The sequence below is a fragment of the Saccopteryx leptura genome, chromosome 9, assembly GCF_036850995.1.
Source record: "Saccopteryx leptura isolate mSacLep1 chromosome 9, mSacLep1_pri_phased_curated, whole genome shotgun sequence".
Classification (NCBI taxonomy): domain Eukaryota; kingdom Metazoa; phylum Chordata; class Mammalia; order Chiroptera; family Emballonuridae; genus Saccopteryx; species Saccopteryx leptura.
In genome coordinates, this window is record NC_089511.1 from 22804863 (window position 1) to 22823467 (window position 18605).

Sequence of the window (18605 nt, forward strand, 5' to 3'; positions counted from 1 at the left end):
TGAGATTCTTGATTCTGAATTTTCTTGGCTACTCATCTATTTTTTCATATTGACCTTAGAAGCACTTTATCATGTTCTAAGAGAAATCCTTTTGGGATTAGATTAGAAGCAAAAGGTAGTTATTTAAAAGCATGACCTTTGGAATCTGACACATCTGGGCTTATATCCAAGTTCCTCCATCTACCGAGTGACTTTGCTAGAGGAAATTATTTTCTTAGCCATATTTTCTGATTTGGGAAAAAGAAGAGATTCAGAGGGTTACTGTGGGTGCTGAATGAGATGTGCATTTTTTCATCAAAGGACATGGTGTTGTTTCTGTTTTCTTTAGCCTTTTATGTTTCTCCGTAAAACTATATTTTTAAAAAATGAAGGTCTGGGTTTCTTCTTGTTAGCTTTTGTTTCTAGGTTTTTTGGTTTCTTTTGCTCTTTCTATACTCTTGTTCTTCCTGTACTCATGTCCTACCTAGGACAGACAGCATTACTTGGTGTTGGGTAGTACAAACTCTGGTGTCTGACTGCGAGTCACACTTAGAATTTGTTTCCTCCTAATTTGAACTTCATGGCCCTGGCCAGTGGATCAGTGGATAGAGCGTTTTTGCCTGGTGTATGGACATCCTGGGTTCATTTTCCAGTCATGGTACACAGAAGTGACCATCTGCTTCTCTCCCTCTCCCCCTTTTCTCCCTCTTCTCTTGCCAAAGCCAGTGGCTTGATTGGTTCAAGCATGGCCCCAAGCACTGAGGATAGCTCCATTGGAGTGCATCAACCTCAGGTGCTAAAAATAGCTTGGCACTGGAGCATCAACCCTAGCTGGGGTTGACAGGTGGATCCCGGTTACAGCACATGTGGAAGTCTGCTTCACTATCTCCCTTCCTCTCACCTAATAAATAAATAGATAAATAATTAAAAAATAAACTTCATGGTATGGTATGGATTTCAAAAGGGAATATTTATTCTCCGGCCATACCACCCTGAACTGCTTCACCAGTGGGAATTTAGTAAATGATTGCTGCTGTTATTGGCAGGCTTGTTGGTTTAAAGGAGAGCCTTTGACTGGGCCAGGCTCACTTGTGGTTCTCTTTGCTTCTGCCCTCAGCCCCTGCCCTTCACTGAGAGGGATCCCAGGTGATGGCAGCGTTGCCCCTGAATGCCTGGCACCAGGTGAGCTGTTGACTCTCGGGTCAGCCTTCGAGAGATCCGATTTGAAGGAAATGGGGAATAAGAGGGATGATTCTGGCAAGAGTCTTAGAGCCAAAACAGTAGGAAGACCCTGTTGATTTTCTCCAGTAGGCCCAGATGCTGGGGGAAAGCTGATGGTGAGGGCCTGAGCAGCCCACCAAGCAGTGGCTGGAGAGTAGCCTGGGAAGCGGAATTATAGCCTCCTGTACTCTGAGAACTTCTGCTGAGCTGGCCGGTTCCCAGGTTTAGAGGGATCTGTGAGAATGAGGGACTCGGGCTAGTGGTGTAGGTATCTGGTCTCAAGGTTCTTGGGAAGTGGTGACAGAGGGATGGCAGGAAGAAGACAAGACAAACGGAGCTTATATCAATTTACCCTCAAAGAAAGAAGTTTGGGCTTCAGAATCAAGGAAAACATGGCTTCCTTGAGACCAGGGCTGCTGGCTAAGGCAAGGCAGTGTCTGTGACAGGAAAAACCTGCCCTAGGACAGGACACCTGAAGTTAGGGATCCCAGGGGGCCTCAGTGGCCTTGAACCAGTAACCTCTTTGCGTCGAAACTGACCTTATTTGTGAAGTGAACATTAAATACCTTGCATTTGTGGGACAGGGAAATTGATTTTTTGAGTAGTTCACTTTTTGAGACTGACGAGTTGCTGAGTGTTGCTTTATCATTTCCTTCCTGGGACTTGTTTATCTAGTAACTTAGCACCCATGAGCCATATCCCAAGTGCCAATCCTGGATTTCTTACACTTGGTAGGTCTTTCTGCCTGACTCTTTCATGATACATTGTCTTCCTGGGAGCTCCCGGCCTCTTCTGATATTCTCTAAGTACTGGTGAGTCACCGGTACCACCGTCTCTAAGTCCTGACCTGATGTTGAGTACTTGGTGACTCTTCTTCCTAGGCACCACCCCCAGAGGGTCACCACGTCCGAACGCTTTTGCCGTCTGTCTCTTCCACCTGTCCCGTATTTGATACGACCTTCATTCAGGGTTTGTTTCTCCTTCTCTGGGGTTTTGTTTGCAGAGCTTCCCACCTGGCTTCTCTGCAGTCTTGTGCTTGCCCCTCACCATCTACTAGTCACCTGATACAGCTCAGTTTCCTGAGCTTGGATTTTATCTTCTAGTCCAGGTTTCTCAGACTTTATAGTGTGTCACAATCACCCGGAGGTCTCACTGATGCAAACATTGCTCTCGGGTGGGGCCCACCAGTTTAGTTTGCCTTTCCAGCAAGTTGTCAGATGCTGCTGCTCTGAGGACCACACTTCGAGGACCACTGTTGTAGTTAGTGGTGACTCATTAATTCTGCTGAATGGGTCAGGTTGTCATTTAAAGGAGGTCATTGTATGTGCTGGCTGAGGATGGATTCAGTGCAGGACAGCCTGGAATTGGAGCTGTTTAAGTGTCCCCATCTGTTGAACCAGCGTGCTGTTTGTGCCATAGTGAAGATGAGTCAGATTCCAGAAATACTGTGGCATCAAAACTGGCAGGATTTGATTACTAACTGCCTAAAGTGAGCAGTGACGGGGTGAGTTAGGCTAGCATGAATCTTAAGTTTCTAGTATAGGAGACGGGGCAGAAATTGGTGCTATCAACTGAGATGGGAAATTAAAATTGTCACTCACTGTTCCGATTTGTTTATATACATTAGAAAGGGAGCCAGTTGTGGGCGGTGAGTTTAGTGTTTGATGTTGGGTCAGACACGTTGGGTCAGCAGAGAGTTTGAGGCAGCGCCCTGACTGGTGGAAGGAGATGTGCAGAACCCGTGAGTTGTGGGGAAGTGGGATGATGCTCACCTCTGGTTCAGGTAGGCTAGTTTGATACTAAAGTCTGGAGAGTGAATAAAGGGTCTGAACCAGATGCTGGAGCTTTCAGGGAGAAGAAAGGATGGCTGTTGAAAAAACATGAGGCCTGGTTGGCAGAAACTATTATAGGTTGTCTAGCCGGTATAAAGAAATGCGGCTGAAAGAGCTATCCAGCAGCAATTTGATTCCAGAAGCATACTCTCCCGGGGAGGCGCTTTAGGAAGCAGAACGCTCGACTGCCCCGGGCAGCGCTGAGCGCCCTCTGCTGGACGTTCTTGAACACAGGCTTCACAGCCCCTTCTTCAAGCGACAGATGGGGGTAGGATGGAGGAGCTCCTGGCAAACCATGACCCTGTTCTTGTTATGCGGCCTGGCAGCTTGGGGCAGAGCGAGCAGTGTGAGGAATGGATGAATTGGCTGGGCACTGGGGCAGTGAAGGGGGAACAGGCGGGTCCTCAGATGCCGCCTGTGAGTGTCAACGTGTTGAAGCTAATTGCCCACTTGTAGGTGTAACAGTAAAAGGCTGACAATATTTACAAATTCAAAGAGATTTTTGTCTGGGAAGGTTAATTAATGAGAAATTCTCCAGTTTTTGAAATATTTTTAATCATGTTTTATAATAGCAAATATTATGTTCTAATCTAAGGGAAGCTCTTCTGATAGTGAAAGAAGTTCCAAATTTTTGGTTGTAGAAATAGTCATTTAATGGTTTAACACCCAGTTCTTTCACCTTTTTTCATTAGCCCTCCCTAATAGGACTCCTCCCTCCCACTGTCCCCTGTGTCCCACTCTGGCCCGGAGTCAGACAGTTGGCTCTGCAGCAGCAGGAACCTCTTGTTTTGGAACGTGGTGACCTTCGAGGACATGGCTGTGTGCCTTACCCAGGCAGAACGGGCTGGCCTTTCTTCTGCACAGAGGGCCCTGTACAGAAGTGTGATGCTGGAGAATTGTGGGAACTTGACCTCCCTGGGTAAGGCCACTTTCCTCCTGGGACTCAGATCCGTGCTTTCCCGCTTCCTTCTTTTTTCCTTGCGGGTTGGGCTGTGGTGTGGAGGAGGAGGGGTGGTCCATGCTATCTCCCCTGAAGGACTCCAGAGCCACGGCTGAATGCCCACTTCAGAGGTCGCTGGGTAGGGAATGGTCTCGGTTCAGTTTGGACCCAATATAGGGAATTGTCCCCTTGTAAGAGTAGTCCCATCCTCCGAGGGGCTCTGGCAGTAAGGAATGAGAGTTTCTGTTGCCAGAGCCAGGTTCTCAGCTCATTGCTCTACCCGCACTGTTTAGGGAAGGGTGTGATCCCTTCCCTTTGCCTGCACATGCCTTGCAGGGTCTCACAACTTACCTGCTCTCAAATAGTAAGAGGTGAGTTTCTTCATTTCTCTCCTTTTTTTTTTTTCTTAGCAAGAGAGAGAGACAGTGAGACAGAGAGTGGGAGAGATAGGGACAGACAGGAAGGGAGAGAGATGAGAAGCATCATTTCTTTGTAGCGGCACCTTAGTTGTTCACTGATTGCTTTCTCATATGTGCCTTGACCTGGGGGCGACAGCTGAGCCAGTGACCCCTTGCTCAAGCCAGTGACCTTGGGCACAAGCCAGCGACCATGGGGTCATGTCTATGATGCCACGCTCAAGCCAGCGACCCCACGTTCATGCTGGTGAGCCTGTGCTCAAGCCAGATGAGCCTGCGCTCAAGCTGATGACCTCAGTGTTTCGAAACTTGGGCCTCTGCATCCCAGGCTGATGCTCTATCCACTGCACCATCTGGTCTTGCCAGTTCAGTTTTTTTCTTTCTTTTTTTAAATTTTTTATTTATTCATTTTAGAGAGGAGAGAGAGAGAGAGAGAGGAGGAGGAGGAGGAGCAGGAAGCATCAACTCCCATATGTGCATTGACCAGGCAAGCCCAGGGTTTCGAACCAGCGACCTCAGTATTTCCAGGTCAACACTTTATCCACTGTGCCACCACAGGTCAGGCCAGTTTTTTCTTTTTTTTTTTAAATTTTATTTATTCATTTTAGAGAGGAGAGAGAAAGGGAGAGAGAGAGAGACAGAGAGGGAGAGAGAGAGGACAGAGAGACAGAGAGAGAAGATGGGGAGGAGCTGGAAGCATCAACTCCCATATGTGCCTTGACCAGGCAAGCCCAGGGTTTCGAACCGGTGACCTCAGCATTTCCAGGTTGACGCTTTATCCACTGCGCCACCACAGGTCAGGCAGGCCAGTTTTTTCTTGATCAAAATCTCTTTTGCCTTCCCCAACCCTGTGCCCTCGCCTGTATATCTCGTTCTTACTGAGGCTCTTGGGGTTTTCTTCCTTTGATATAGCAGACACAGGGCTGAGAGGTGCCATTTTCTTCTCCCTTTTCAGGATACACAGTTCCCAAATTTGCCCTAATCTCACTTCCAGAGGGCAGGGATTTGCCTTGGGACCGGAAGACGCAGGATGACCCGCCTGCAGAGAGGGCCACAGACATCTGTCAAGGTGAGTGAGGCAGGTTTAGAATTGGCAACTGGGGAGCTTTACAGAGCAGTGTATTTGAAAATTAACCATGCCGACAAGGATTTGAATAAAATAGGTATAATATTTATATTAAACCTTCCTTACCAATTTTAACTGTTATCAAGATAACATATTTCCAGTCCAGCATCTCCTATGCAATTCTTGAATCCCTCGTTCCGTCCTGCATTTTAGCATGGCCACCTCAGTGGCCCTTCTTCCTTGGACAGGATGGATTTATTCAGGAGCAACTGCTATGTGTCCAGCACCTGCTGTGTGTTAAGCTTTGTTTAAGACTCTGGAGGATACAGGTTGTGGAGACAGATGTAAAAGCTTTAAAAATGTGTTTTGCCTGCTTCTATTGTATCTAGCAGTGGGCGGTGGGAGCAGAGCGGAAGGGGTGGTTGGAGGAATTCTCATTTAAAAGCTCAGGTAATGCTTCTCCAGGAGCAGGGCTGTTTGTTCCAAATTTGACAGGTTACAATGGATAGCATGTGGAGAAAGCAGGTAAATTACCTGGCCTGAGGAAGGGACTAACGGATCCAGTAAATCATTGTGAAGAACATTGTAGCTTAATGTGCAGGAGAGTCAGCTGGGGAGCATATTTTAAAATGAATCTGTTTTTCTGGAGCCCGCCTGCACGTATTGTTCTGTCTTTTCTAGTAAGCGGTGCAGAAGCACGAGCTTAGGATTCAAAGGCCAAACAAGGTTTTCTGGAGTCCAGGCTGGTGGAGTCTGCAGGGAACCCTGAGCCCCCCTTTCTTTCACCAATGGCACAGGTGAGTGGAGTTGGTGTGTCTCACCCAACTCAGCATTGGGTGGGATATTCAGAATACGGCCTTTGTGGTGGACCTGAGGATCCAGTAAACCCTGAGGAATTTACAGCACAGGAGCAGGAAATGAGAGAGTAGGCAAAACAACCCTGCCGCTAGTTATATAGGAGCCACGAACTTTTAAAATTTATTTAATTTATTTATTTATTTATTTTTAGCCACGAACTTTTGAGTAGGAGAATTGGGTAGGGGATAGTGGTAGTGCCAAATGGAAGAGGAAGGAGTGCGTGGAGCCAGAATGGACCGGATCTTATCAAAACTCGGCCGTAAAAGGGAAGAGTTGAGCCAGATAAACTGGGGAGTCAGGACATAGGAGGAGCTTTTTGAGTTCATATGAATTCAGATCTGAACACAGTCTGAGGTTTCTTTAAAATATATAACTGGGCCCTGGCCGGTTGGCTCAGTGGTAGAGTGTCTGCCTGGCGTGGATGTCCTGGGTTCGATTCCCAATCAGGGGACACAGGAGAAGCGCCCATCTGCTTCTTCACCCCTTCCCCTCTCGCTCCTCTCTCTGTCTCTTTTCCCTTCCTGCAGCCATGGCTCTATTGGAGCGAGTTGACTCCAGGCACTGAGGATGGCTCCATGCCTCCATCTCAGATGCTAAGAAGAGCTCGGTTGCTGAGCAATGGAGCAGTGCTCCAGATGGGCAGAGCATCGCCCCTTAGTGGGCTTGCGGGTGGATCCCGGATGGTGTGCATGCAGGAGTCTGTCTCTCTGCCTGCCCTCCTCTCACCGAATTAAAAAAAAAAATAATATATATATATATATATAATATATATATATATGTATGTATGTATGTGGATGGCTAGCACAGGTCACTGAGAAGGCAAGTGTAGAGTCTGAGGTCAATGTCAGAGAACAAGTACAGATACAAGTGTACTCTACAGAGTTTTAGTTGAAATGAGCCCCAGGGAGCAAAAAGGAGGGCTGAATCTTAAATATTAAGGGATATTTAGTTTTAGTGAGAGAGGGGAGAGAAAGCAGACAGAGGAGGGTCACAGAAGGGAACAGTGAAACCAAAGCCGAGGGTTTGACTTTTAGGGTAGATGATTTGCAGAGAGGAAGTAAATGGGAGATTACAAAATTGAGATAGAACTTTCGTCTCTTATTTTGCTTAGCTTAGAAATGAAAGAAAATATTGTCAATAGTAGCAAATGTCCTTCAAACTCTTTTTTTGATTATGAACCTCAGTAGTTACTGCATTTTACATCAAAACCCTGTGTTCTCATATGTCCTCTGAAACTGGAATTTCAGGAAACAAAATTTACCCTTGGCATTACAATATGTGTGAACCGTATTCTGTTCTGTGTATTCCATTTCTGTTCCTATTCCTATCCCCATTCCTGTCCTTATTCTATTCTCTCATAGACCAGAGTATTTCATTTTAGAATAGTAGTGTTTTTCAAATTGTCTGTCATTAGTTGTGATAGACAATTTGAAAAGCACTACTGTAAGAAGAAAAAAAGTGGATATAAAGGGAAGATCGTTAAGCCCACGAGGATTTGAGGATGTAAAGAAGGCTGAAGGAGAAGGGACGTCCCAGCTGCTAGAGCAGTGCGCCGGGGAGGGCGGCGGCCTCTGGAATGGCCGGAAGGGTGAGGCTGAGAGGGTGGCTGGGGCCGAGGGTGTGGACACAGCGGGGAAGGGAGCTGAGGGCACTGCACGTCGGGCGCTTTGCTCTTTCGGCAGGAAGGAGGTGACAACCACTGGAGAACTAGGAAGGTGGGGTTGCATAGAAGAACCGGCAGTTCTGATCAAGGCGAGTGGTGGAGTACTGGCAGCAGGGAAGCAGAGTGCTGCCATCACATTGCTCAGTCCTGGTTTTATAACACCGAGCAGCCTCCTAGCAAGAGCAGGGCGGGTGTGGGAACAGCCACCGGTTCTCAGCTGTCTTCCTCATCCTTTTCTAGACTGTGACCCTGTTTACCCCCATCTCAGGTCTCTCCTCCTGCATGCCCTCACTCATTAATTCACACTCAAGGGATGAACTTGATGAACCAGCAGATAACCAGATAACCCAAATTAATGTTAAAACAAAATTAGTTTAATGTTTTATATAAAATAAATCGACTTTAACTTAGGTAAAATGTCACCCAGTGTTTAGGAGCACAGTGCCATTTTATAGATGGCTGTTTGTCTCCTTTTATCTAATATGAGAAGGAGTGCTTTGCAGTCTTGGTGTATCTAAGAAAAATTTGTTGTACCCTTTCCAAATAGGCAGAGTCAGTTTAGGGCAGTAGTTACCATGTGTGTATGAGTGTGTGTGGGTATGTGTGTGTGTGAGTTAGAGAGAGAGAGACAGCCAAACAGACAGGAAGGGAGAGAGATGAAGAACATCAACTTGTAGTTACGGCACTTTAGTTGTGCATTGATTGCTTCTCATACGTGCCTTGATGGGGTGGGGGACTCCAGCTGGGCCAGGGACCCCTTGCTCAAGCCAGCGACCTTGGGCTTTAATCCAGTGACCTCTAGGCTCAGGCCAGTGACCTTGGGGTCATGTCTATGATCCAATACTCAAGCCAGCAATCTCGAGGTTTTGAACCTGGGTCCTCAACATGCCAGACCAATGCTCTATCCGCTGCACTACCGCCTGGTCAGGCAGTTTCTGCATGTTTGAGGTTCAGACTTTTTTTTTTCTGAAGTGAGAAGCAGGGAGGCAGAGAGAGAGAGTCCCGCATGTGCCCTACCAGGATCCACCTGGCATGCCCACTAGGGGGCGATGCTCTGCCCATCTGGGCCATTGCTCCACTGCAACTTGAGCCATCCTAGCGCCAGAGATGGAGGCCATGGAGCCATCCTCAGTGCCCGGGCCAACTTTGCTCCAATGGAACCCTGGCTGTGGGAGGGGAAGAGAGAGAGAGGGGAAGGGTGGAGAAGCATATGATTGCTTCTCCTGTGTGCCCTGGCCGGGAATCGAACCCAGTACCTCCACATGCTGGGCCGACATGGCAAGGCTCATGGCGACCACTGAGCCAACTGGCGAGGGTCGAGGTTCAGACTTTTTTGAGAGTCTGATGACAAGATAACAGATGCCAGCATTTTGGGGTGTTTGCTTTTCACCTGTGGAACTCCAGTTACTAAGGTTGACCATCCTCTAAGTGCTCCTGCAACTTTCTTGTCTTCTCACAGCCCATTGGCTTTAAGGCTCAATGTCTCCAGTCTTTTGGGACATTGCAGGGTATGAGTTTTTAAAAAGAACACCATTCATTGCCTTTGCATTTTGACGCTTCAGTTTTATTTTCTGACTTCTGAGTTTTGCCAGCCTCAGTGTCACTACCTACTCTTAGAGCCTATACCTTTGGTATTTTGTAGGCCTGTAAGTACCACAAAGTCAAAAGATACGAGAGCATATGTGGGAGAAGTCATTCAAATTGGAGTCTGGAGAAGCTTAGGAAGCGCCCTGACCGGATGGTTCAATTGGTTAGAGCATCGTCCCAATCTGCAGAGGTTGCCATTTTAATCCCCAGTCAGGGCACATACAGGAAATGATTGGTGTTCCTGTCTCTCTCTCTCTCCCTTCCTCTCTCTATAAAATCAATAAATAATTATAAAAATTAAAAAATAATAAAAGAAAAGCTTAGAAAGCAATCTGATGTGCCGTATGAATGATGATACCGTGTTCCATCTCGCCAGTGTGATATCTAGCACTTTTCTTACTAGCAGGCTAATGGAGGTTGAAATAGTTATGTCTAAAACCCCTATAATATTTGATGCTCTTTTGTGTCTAGTATAACTCTCAGGTGGCACTTGTGTTTTCTGTTTGTTATGTCAGATACTGAGACCAATGTTGACAGTGAATCCATGTCAATGCAGGGAGTTTCTGAAAACAGAGACGTGATGTTGTCTTGTCTGCAGAGAACCAGCTTTCTAGAACCTTGTAAACGGGAGAAGCACCGGGAAATTTCCATGCTGAAGAACGTTAGAGGGAAGGTCCCAGGAATCCACTGTGATAGGAAACCCTTCAGATGTGAGGAGTGTGGAAGTGTTTCAGCTGTTTTTCTCACTGTGTGAGACACCAGAGAATCCACACTGGGGAGAAACCCTCTGAGTGCACTGAGTGTGGGAAAGCCTTTAATGGCCATTCGTCGTTGATTCGGCGTCAGAGGGCCCACACGGGAGAGAAGCCCTGTCAGCGAGAGACCTGAGGGCGAGCGTTCAACGACAACGTCAACCTGATCAGCATCTGAGAATCCACAGGGGACAGACCCTGTCACTGCCGGGAGTGCGGGAGAGGTTTCACCAGTAGTTCTGAGTTTGTTATACACCAGAGAACCCACACTGGGGAGAAACCTTACACATGCAATGAGTGTGGGAAAGCTTTTGTTGGCAATTCACCACTACTTCGACCACAGAAAATCCACAGTGGAGAGAAACCCTATGAATGTAATGAGTGTGGGAAAAGCTTTGGAAGGACTTTCTATCTTATGCAACATCAGCGTATTCACACAGGAGAAAAGTCTTTTTCTTGTAAAATATGTGGGCAAGTCTTCAGTTTGCATAAAAACTAACTTGGCACCAGAGAGACCACAGCGAGAAGAAGCCCTTTGTGTAGATTGTGGAAAAGCCTTCAGTGCTCAGGAACAACTAAGAAGGTATGTAGGGACCCACCTTCAAGAATCTTCCTATGTGTGTGATGAGTGTGGAAAAGTCTTCACTAGCAAAAGAAATTGTCTTCAGCATCAAAGAATCCATCCTGGAGAGAAACCCTCTGAGTGCGTCAAGTATGAGAAAGCCTGTAGGACTTCTTCCCAGCTAGGTGACCGTGAGCATGTCCACCTGGAGAGAAACCTGAGCTGGACATTGGTCATTTTAGCCTCCCAGAGTTTTTCACCCCCTTTGACTGGGAAGAGAATATTAAATTTCCTCTGGGATCATCTGCTCAGGAGTGGGCTGTGTGACACAGCCGGGCTCAGCTGCATGTTCCTTCCCCGGAGCCACAGTCGTCAGCTCAGATGTCAGTAGGTGACCCCAAATGGTCCGATTGGATTCCCAGGGTGTGGCCAGAGTTAATAGGAAGAAATACTCTTCTCCTTAGCCTCCAAGCAGAGAGGATTTCCTGGATTCTAGTGGAAGTTGAGAATAGTGTCACCAGAACAGAAGTCTGAGTTGGAGAGGAATCAACCTTGACAGTTTTGTTTGAACCACTGTATTAAACCACATCTGACGCTAGACATACGTCTGGGTTTTTTAATTCCAGTAGCCAATAAATTCCATGTTTGTGCTTGTTTTGTTTTGTTCAAGCATTTTTAAGTTTTCCTTCCTTGGAATGAAGCCTTATCAGTATAACAATTATCTTTAATAATTGTTTTAATTAAATAATCTTCCTGATGAAGGAGAGATGTTTTGTGTGTATGATGTGTGTGTGGCAAAGTCTTCAGCTCTAGTCCCAGCAGCCCCTGGGATTGTAATAAGAAAGGGAAACCATTGGAACACTCGAATGCCAGGCTGCATTGGGACACTAGTGGGTAGGAGCTCCTAACAGCTTGAGCTCTGTGATGAACGTTTTAGCATGCCTACAAAACCGTCAGTGCATCCGTTCCAAGAAAAGTCTTAACTATGTAACCAAAGCCATCACTAACACTTTCATTTTGTTCACTCCGTTTTTATTTGGAATGGATACTCTTCTAGGCATTAAACTGGTGAATGCCAGGCTATTGTAGCTTTTCTAGTTCAGCGTTTACAAGTTGGTCTAGAATAGCCTGTCCACCCTGCCCTTTGGTCTGCTTCCTCGGCCAAGGAAATGCTTTGGGTCTCACTCCTAAGAGGGTGCTGAGATGTCTCAGCAGAAAACCAAAGAGCTGGCCCTTTCCTTTGGGTGATGGATGTAGCGTGTATCCTCTTTTCTCCCATGTGCCCGTCTGCTGCCGCCCAGAATGGCAGTCACACTACCTGATTCCAGCCTTTACTTGCTCCCTGGGTGGCTTCTCCACCTCTTCCACTTGCCAGCAGTTGAATAAACAGTTGTGTCATGTACTTGGACTGCCCCTGAATAATAGGCTGGGAATCACTTCTTAAGTAAACTTTTAAAAATTGAAGTACAATAGACACAGAAAAATGCAGCAGTCATAGCTGTATAACTTGAGATTTCACAAAAGATAATAGCCTAGTAATCATGAAGATCAGTGAATAGAGCATACCAGAACCCTGTAAGTCTCCCTCTACCTTGTTTCAGTCCTTTCTTCTTTGTCATGGTGACCTCTATTCTGACTTCTGTCATCAAAAAACTTTACATAAATGGTATCAAGAGTATATGTTCATTTACATTGCAGTGTGGTATTCCATTTCATGAGTATACCGCAATTTATTGCTTACTGTTGGTGGGCATTTGGGTTATTTCTTGGGGGATCACTTTGAGGCCAGAAAAATCTAAAAGTCATTCAGAAAAACAAAAATAGAGTAAACAGGGTCACATGTTGCTGCATCAGCTATAGCTGCTCTTTAATAAATGATCATCATAGCAGTAATATTTTTAAAGATTTTATTTATTCATTTTAGAGAGGGGAGAGAGGGAGGGAGGGAGAGAGAGAGAGAGAGAGAGAGAGAGAGAGAGAGAGAGAGAAAGAGAGAGAGAAGGGGGTAGGAGCAGGAAGCATCAACTCCCATATGTGCCTTGACCAGGCAAGCCCAGGGATTCAAACCAGTGACCTCAGTGTTCCAGGTCATCACTTTATCCACTGCATCACCACAGGTCAGGCCATAGCAGTAATATTTTTTTACATTCACCGTATGCCAGGTGATTTCCTAACTTACTACAACTTTATGAAGTAGGTGCTGCGATGAGGAAACAGATTAAATAGGCCAAGAGTCAGAAGTGTCAGAGTAGGGATTGCATCAGGCAGTCAGGTGTCACGGCCCATGTCCTTGCCATCACAGCATTGCCCTATGGAGATCGAGGTCTCTGGGACAGCTGTGTCTTAGTAACAGAAGAATGGGGTTGGAGAATGATTAGCTCCCTAGGGATAAAGGAGAAGACCAGGGTCAATTCAGAGGGAGGCTGTGCCTGACTTCACGGAAAGGAAGGTCGATGGGGAGTAAGCGAGAGGCAGGCAAGCACAGGTTGAGACAGAATAGTCTTCAAGTGCTGTATCGACTCAGAAGTTTTCCAGGGTTGAATTTTAATTTAATTTCTTAGGTTAAGCCTGAGTTACTGGTCCAAGTAGTTAGTATTAATTTTAAACTACTCAGTGACACAGACTATGGCTATAAATTCTTAGGAGGGCGTCCCACTATCATTCCAAAACCTAGGCAAAGACCATTTTTCATTATCTTTGTTAGTGGGACAGTTTTCTAGTTTATCCTTGCATGGATCCAGGCATTTGGGTAGAGGGGTGTGTGTGTGTGTGTGTGTGTGTGTGTGTGTGTGTGTGTGTGTGTGTGTGTGTAACCGCACATTCTACTTCATGCAGGCCTCTTAAATATTATAATTCAACCTTCTCAGATATCAAGATCTTCAACTCTCCATCACTCCTACTCATATTTGCCAAATCATCAGCTCAACTGACCTCTTTGGTTTCAGTCATTCATTTTTGGCATCTTGATATACTTTCCTTTGAGTTAGGTATATGGAATGATGTAAATTATATCTTATCCTAAATTTCTGGAGACTAGTTTATATCAATAAACATTGTCTGAAATGGGACCCTGCCTGATGGTATTCTTTTTTGTCTTAAAATCTTTGCTGTAATAATGTAGCTGGGCTCTTTTTCCTTTAGCACAATACTTATCTGGTGTATCTTTCCATTCTTAACTTTCAATCCTTTTGCTATCTTGGATTTTAGTAGTACCTTATAAAAAGATAAGATTTTTATTCCTAAATTTTAGAATTATGTTCTTTTTGTTTTGTTTTAAGTGAGAGGAGGAGATAGACTTCAGCCCTGACTGGGATCCACCCAGCAACCCCTGTCTGGGACAGATGCTCAAATCATCTGAGCTATCCTTAGTGCCTGAGGCTGATGCTTGGACCAATGAGCTATCCTTAGTGCCTGAGGCCGATGCTTGGACCAATGAGCTATCCTCAGTGTCTGTGGCCGATGCTCAAACCAATCAAGCCACTGCCCTGCTGAAAGGGGAACAGAGAGAGGAGGTGTAGAAGGAGGGAAACAGGTGGTCGCTTCTCATGTGTGCTGTGTCCTAACGGGATCGACCGTGCGACATCCATAGTCTGGTCCAACACTCTATCCACTGAGCCAACCGACCCAGGCGAGAGTCATGTTCACAAGTTCCAGTACAGACTCTATTGGTGTTTCATTTGAATAGATCAATTTACCCCACTTTATTCTTCTTTTTCAAAATTGTTTGAAATTGAACTTAAGATTAAATCAAGATAAATGCCATTCTTTTTGAAAAATTGCCTGTGCCTTTTCGTTTACACAAATTTTTTTGTTGGTGGTGGTTTAGTCCCTGGGTATTTCTATTTTTCTTCATCTGTATCTTAAACATTGATTACACTGTGGAACAATTTTTTTTTCCTTTTTTGTTACATGAGATTTTAGAACATTTTCCTATATATTTCTGCATCGCTGATTCCAAATCTGAAATCCATTTTTTGGTGTATGCTCTATTTTTTTTATGCAATTTTAATTTCTTTTTGTTACAGTTAATGGCATGCATTGGTTTTTAAATTGGAGTTAAAGGGCAACGACTCTTGGATTGAACATACCACAAGGCAATTAATGTTTTACAAACATCACTTTTACATAATTGTAGTTGTTTTTAAATGTAAAAAATTACTATCTGATAAAAAACACCCTCTTATTTTGTTTTAAGATTGAATCATGGCTTCTTCGAGTAGGCATAAATGTAAGAATAGTCCTGACACTTTCTGTTATATATGTGGCTGTTACATACTTCAACGTCAAACGCACAATATTTCATCATTTGTGACACGTGCATATATTGCCTATTTTCAAGTTCCCCTTGAGATCAAGACAAGAATTGGGCTCCTCATATTGTGTGTCATAATTGTAAGGAAATGCTTTGTGACTGCACAAAAGGAAAACGCAAAGGAATGCCTTTTGGTATTCCCATGGTTTGGCATGAACCTAAGGACCACAGCAGTGACTGTTATTTCTGCCTGATCCATACAAAGGGCATCAGCAAGAAAAAACGGCATATGATCGCATATCCTAATATTCCTTCAGCAATATGACCTATCCCACACTCTGAGACACTCCCAGTTCCAGTTTTCAATGGTTTTATTTCTTCTAAGGACGAAAAAAGTGAACATGGTGATCAAGTGTATTTTGATAAGATGCATGAGGAAATGGTTGTAGAATCTGAAGGGTCTTCTTCTGATGTCAAGCAGTGATTAACCCCTCAGCAGTTTAGCCAACCCGAATTGAATGACTCAGTAAGAGATTTGGGCCTATCAAAGAAAGCAGTCTCTAGGGTTCAAGAAAAGAATGTACTTCACCAGTCAGCTAAAGTATCTCATTTCAGGAAGCGTGAACAAATTTTTGTGAACTTTTTTTCCAAAGACAAACACTTTGTTTGCTGTCATGGTATCAGTGGTCTTCTCAGCCAGCTAGGTGTTACCACTTACAGTCCAACAGAATGGCGGCTATTTCTTGACAGCTCTAAATGGAGTCTGAAATGTGTTCTACACAACGGTAATGTTTATACAGCAGTTCCAATTGGTTATTCAACTCATCTGTGAGAAAATTATAATGACATAAAAACTGTCCTCGACTTTCTGAAGTATGAGGAGCATAACTGGATCATTTGTGTGGATCTTAAAATGGTAAATTTACTGCTAGGACAACAGAGAGGTTTTATGAAGTATCCTTGTTTTCTGTGTTTGTGGGACAGCCGAGCTCAGGAGAAACACTGGATACAGAAGGAGTGGCCGAAATGTGAAGCTCTGGAAGTAGGGATGCAAAATATTGTGAATGAACCTGTAGTTAATCGAGACAGGATCATTTTCCCCCACTTCACATCAAACTTGGCTTAATAAAGCAGTTTGTTCAGGCTTTGAATAGAGAAAGTGAATGCTTTCAACATATTATTTCTGCTTTTTTTTTTTTTGCCTTGTCTTTCAAGAAGATAAAAGCAGGTGTATTCGATGGACCTCAAATTTGAACCCTCATATGTGATGAAGAATTTGCCAGGAAAATGAATAAGGAGGAGAAAGAAGCATGGCAGTCTTTTGTGGCAGTTACAAAGAACTTCCTTGGCAACAAAAAAGCAGAAAACTATGAACTTCTGGTTCAAAGGATGCTGTTGGCTTTCTGCGACATTGGATATAACTTGAGCATTAAGATTCACTTCCTGAACAGTCACCTTGATAAGTTTCCCGAAAATCTTGGAGCTGTTAGTGATGAGCAGACTACTGCTGTAGCATCAAATGAGATTGTCCTCAACAAGTACACAAACGCAAGAGCTACAAACGCAAATTTTTGCCTGAATAGAATTTAAATAAGTTTTGCGCAAATTTTATGATTAAAATAAGTGTTTTAATATGTTCTATTTCAAAATTGTAGACAAATTCTGATGCAATCATATCTTTTAGTGTATTTACTGCGTTATATAAATTATTATATTTTCACAAAGATGATGCCCAAGAAGACATTCTACTTCGTTATGTTAAAGTAAATGCTGAAAATTTTACAATAAGATGAAAATCTAAAATCTTGAATTGCAAAAAATACTGTAGCTTACAGAGAAAAACTAATGTCAGCTTTGAGATCAGCACACTCGAATTAGGTAAGAACAAGTGTTTTTGTGGCTGCAACAAAAATTTTGTTCCTCAGTGTTATTAAGCTTATGCCTAAATATTTTTGGTGGTTTTGTTGCTTTTGTGAATAAGATCCCTCCCTGCCCTAGTATTTCTCCACATAATAGGCTGTGTTCTCTTAATTTAATTCACAATATCATTAAGTGAAGGAAGATTTTTATAATATTCAAACATTTTTGAACTCCTGGAAATCCTACCAGGCTTTTACTACTTCCCCACAATTTTCAAGAGCAGAAGTGGGAAGAACAATTTTTACTCTATCATCTTAATACTGGGGACACCAAAAAAGATGTTTTAAATTTTATTTATTTATTTTTTCACAGAGACAAGAGAGTGAGTCAGAGAGAGGGATAGACAGGGACAGACAGACAGGAACAGAGAGAGATGAGAAGCATCAATCATCAGTTTTTCATTGCGCGTTGCAACACTTTGGTTGTTCATTGATTGCTTTATCATATGTGCCTTGACCGCGGGCCTTCAGCAGACCGAGCAACCCCTTACTGGAGCCAGCGACCCTGGGTTCAAGCTGGTGGGCTTCCGTTCAAACCAGATGAGTTCGTGCTAAAGCGGGCGACCTCGGGGTCTCGAACCTGGGTCCTCTGCATCCCAGTCCGACGCTCTATCCACTGCGCCACCGCCTGGTCAGGCAAAAAAGATGTTTTAATGTGAGCAGATTTGTCAGTTTTCCCTGGTGGGCAGGGAGGAAGGAGACAGGGTCCAGGAGAAGAGCGGGTGGCAGTGTGGCTGGCGGCCCAGCATAGAGGTGGATTTCCAGAATGCTGCCATACGAGAACCAGCCCAAGTTTTAAAGTATGTTGTGTGCTTTTCTATCACCTCTCATTTCTAGGGGTGTTAGGATGTGGTCTTGGGTATTGATTCCAAGAACCTAAGTCACTGTGGTTTAAGTATGATGAAAACTTATTTCTCGCTCATATATCATCCGAAGGTAAGCACTAGGGCAGCCACAGCAGCTCCATGACGACTCCTTGGTGCTGTGTCATCAGCAGGGGCCACATCTGCACCCACATGGTCCTGAACACTCACCCCTGGCCAGCATTCCACATAGCTGATGGGGTAAGGGTGGGGTGCTGGGCCAGGGAGAGCACGTCCCTTCTCTTTAAGGGCACGGCATCACTTTTTCTTACAGTCTGTTTGCTAGAGGTTGGCCACATAGCCACACATCGCTTTAAAGGGGACTGGGAAGTGTATTATATTTTCTGGACTGTCTTTGCCTTGCTAGTGTTCTGTTATCATATAAGAAGGGAAGAATGGGGGTTGACAAGGAGTGGTCTCTGCTTCTGCATGTCTTCTGTAGAACTTTTGTAATTTGGAGTTGGAGCTTCATAGTTATTTATGAGGACTTTTAAAAAATATTTCTCAAGGATTTTTTTTTAGATTTTTTTTCAGAGAGGAGAGAGAGAGAGAGAGAGAGATAGAGAGAGAGAGAGAGAAGGAGGGGGGAGGAGCAGGAAGCATCAACTCCCATATGTGCCTTAACCAGGCAAGCCCAGGGTTTGGAACCAGTGAGCTCAGAGCAGCGTCCCAGGTCAGTGCTTTATCCACTGCAC

At 44.6% G+C, this 18605-nt stretch overlaps 2 protein-coding genes across 2 annotated transcripts in view; one reads left to right on the forward strand and one right to left on the reverse strand.

The window, feature by feature from the left end:
* LOC136380711 (IST1 homolog) overlaps positions 1-18605 on the reverse strand; it is a 450214-nt gene that overhangs the window by 429221 nt on the left and 2388 nt on the right. The window lies entirely within an intron of this gene.
* On the forward strand, positions 1129-11203 carry ZNF19 (zinc finger protein 19). The gene is given in 8 exon segments (XM_066350185.1): positions 1129-1162; positions 3826-3951; positions 5344-5457; positions 10078-10287; positions 10290-10802; positions 10805-10846; positions 10849-11079; positions 11082-11203. Coding segments are annotated over 8 exon segments (1392 nt in total).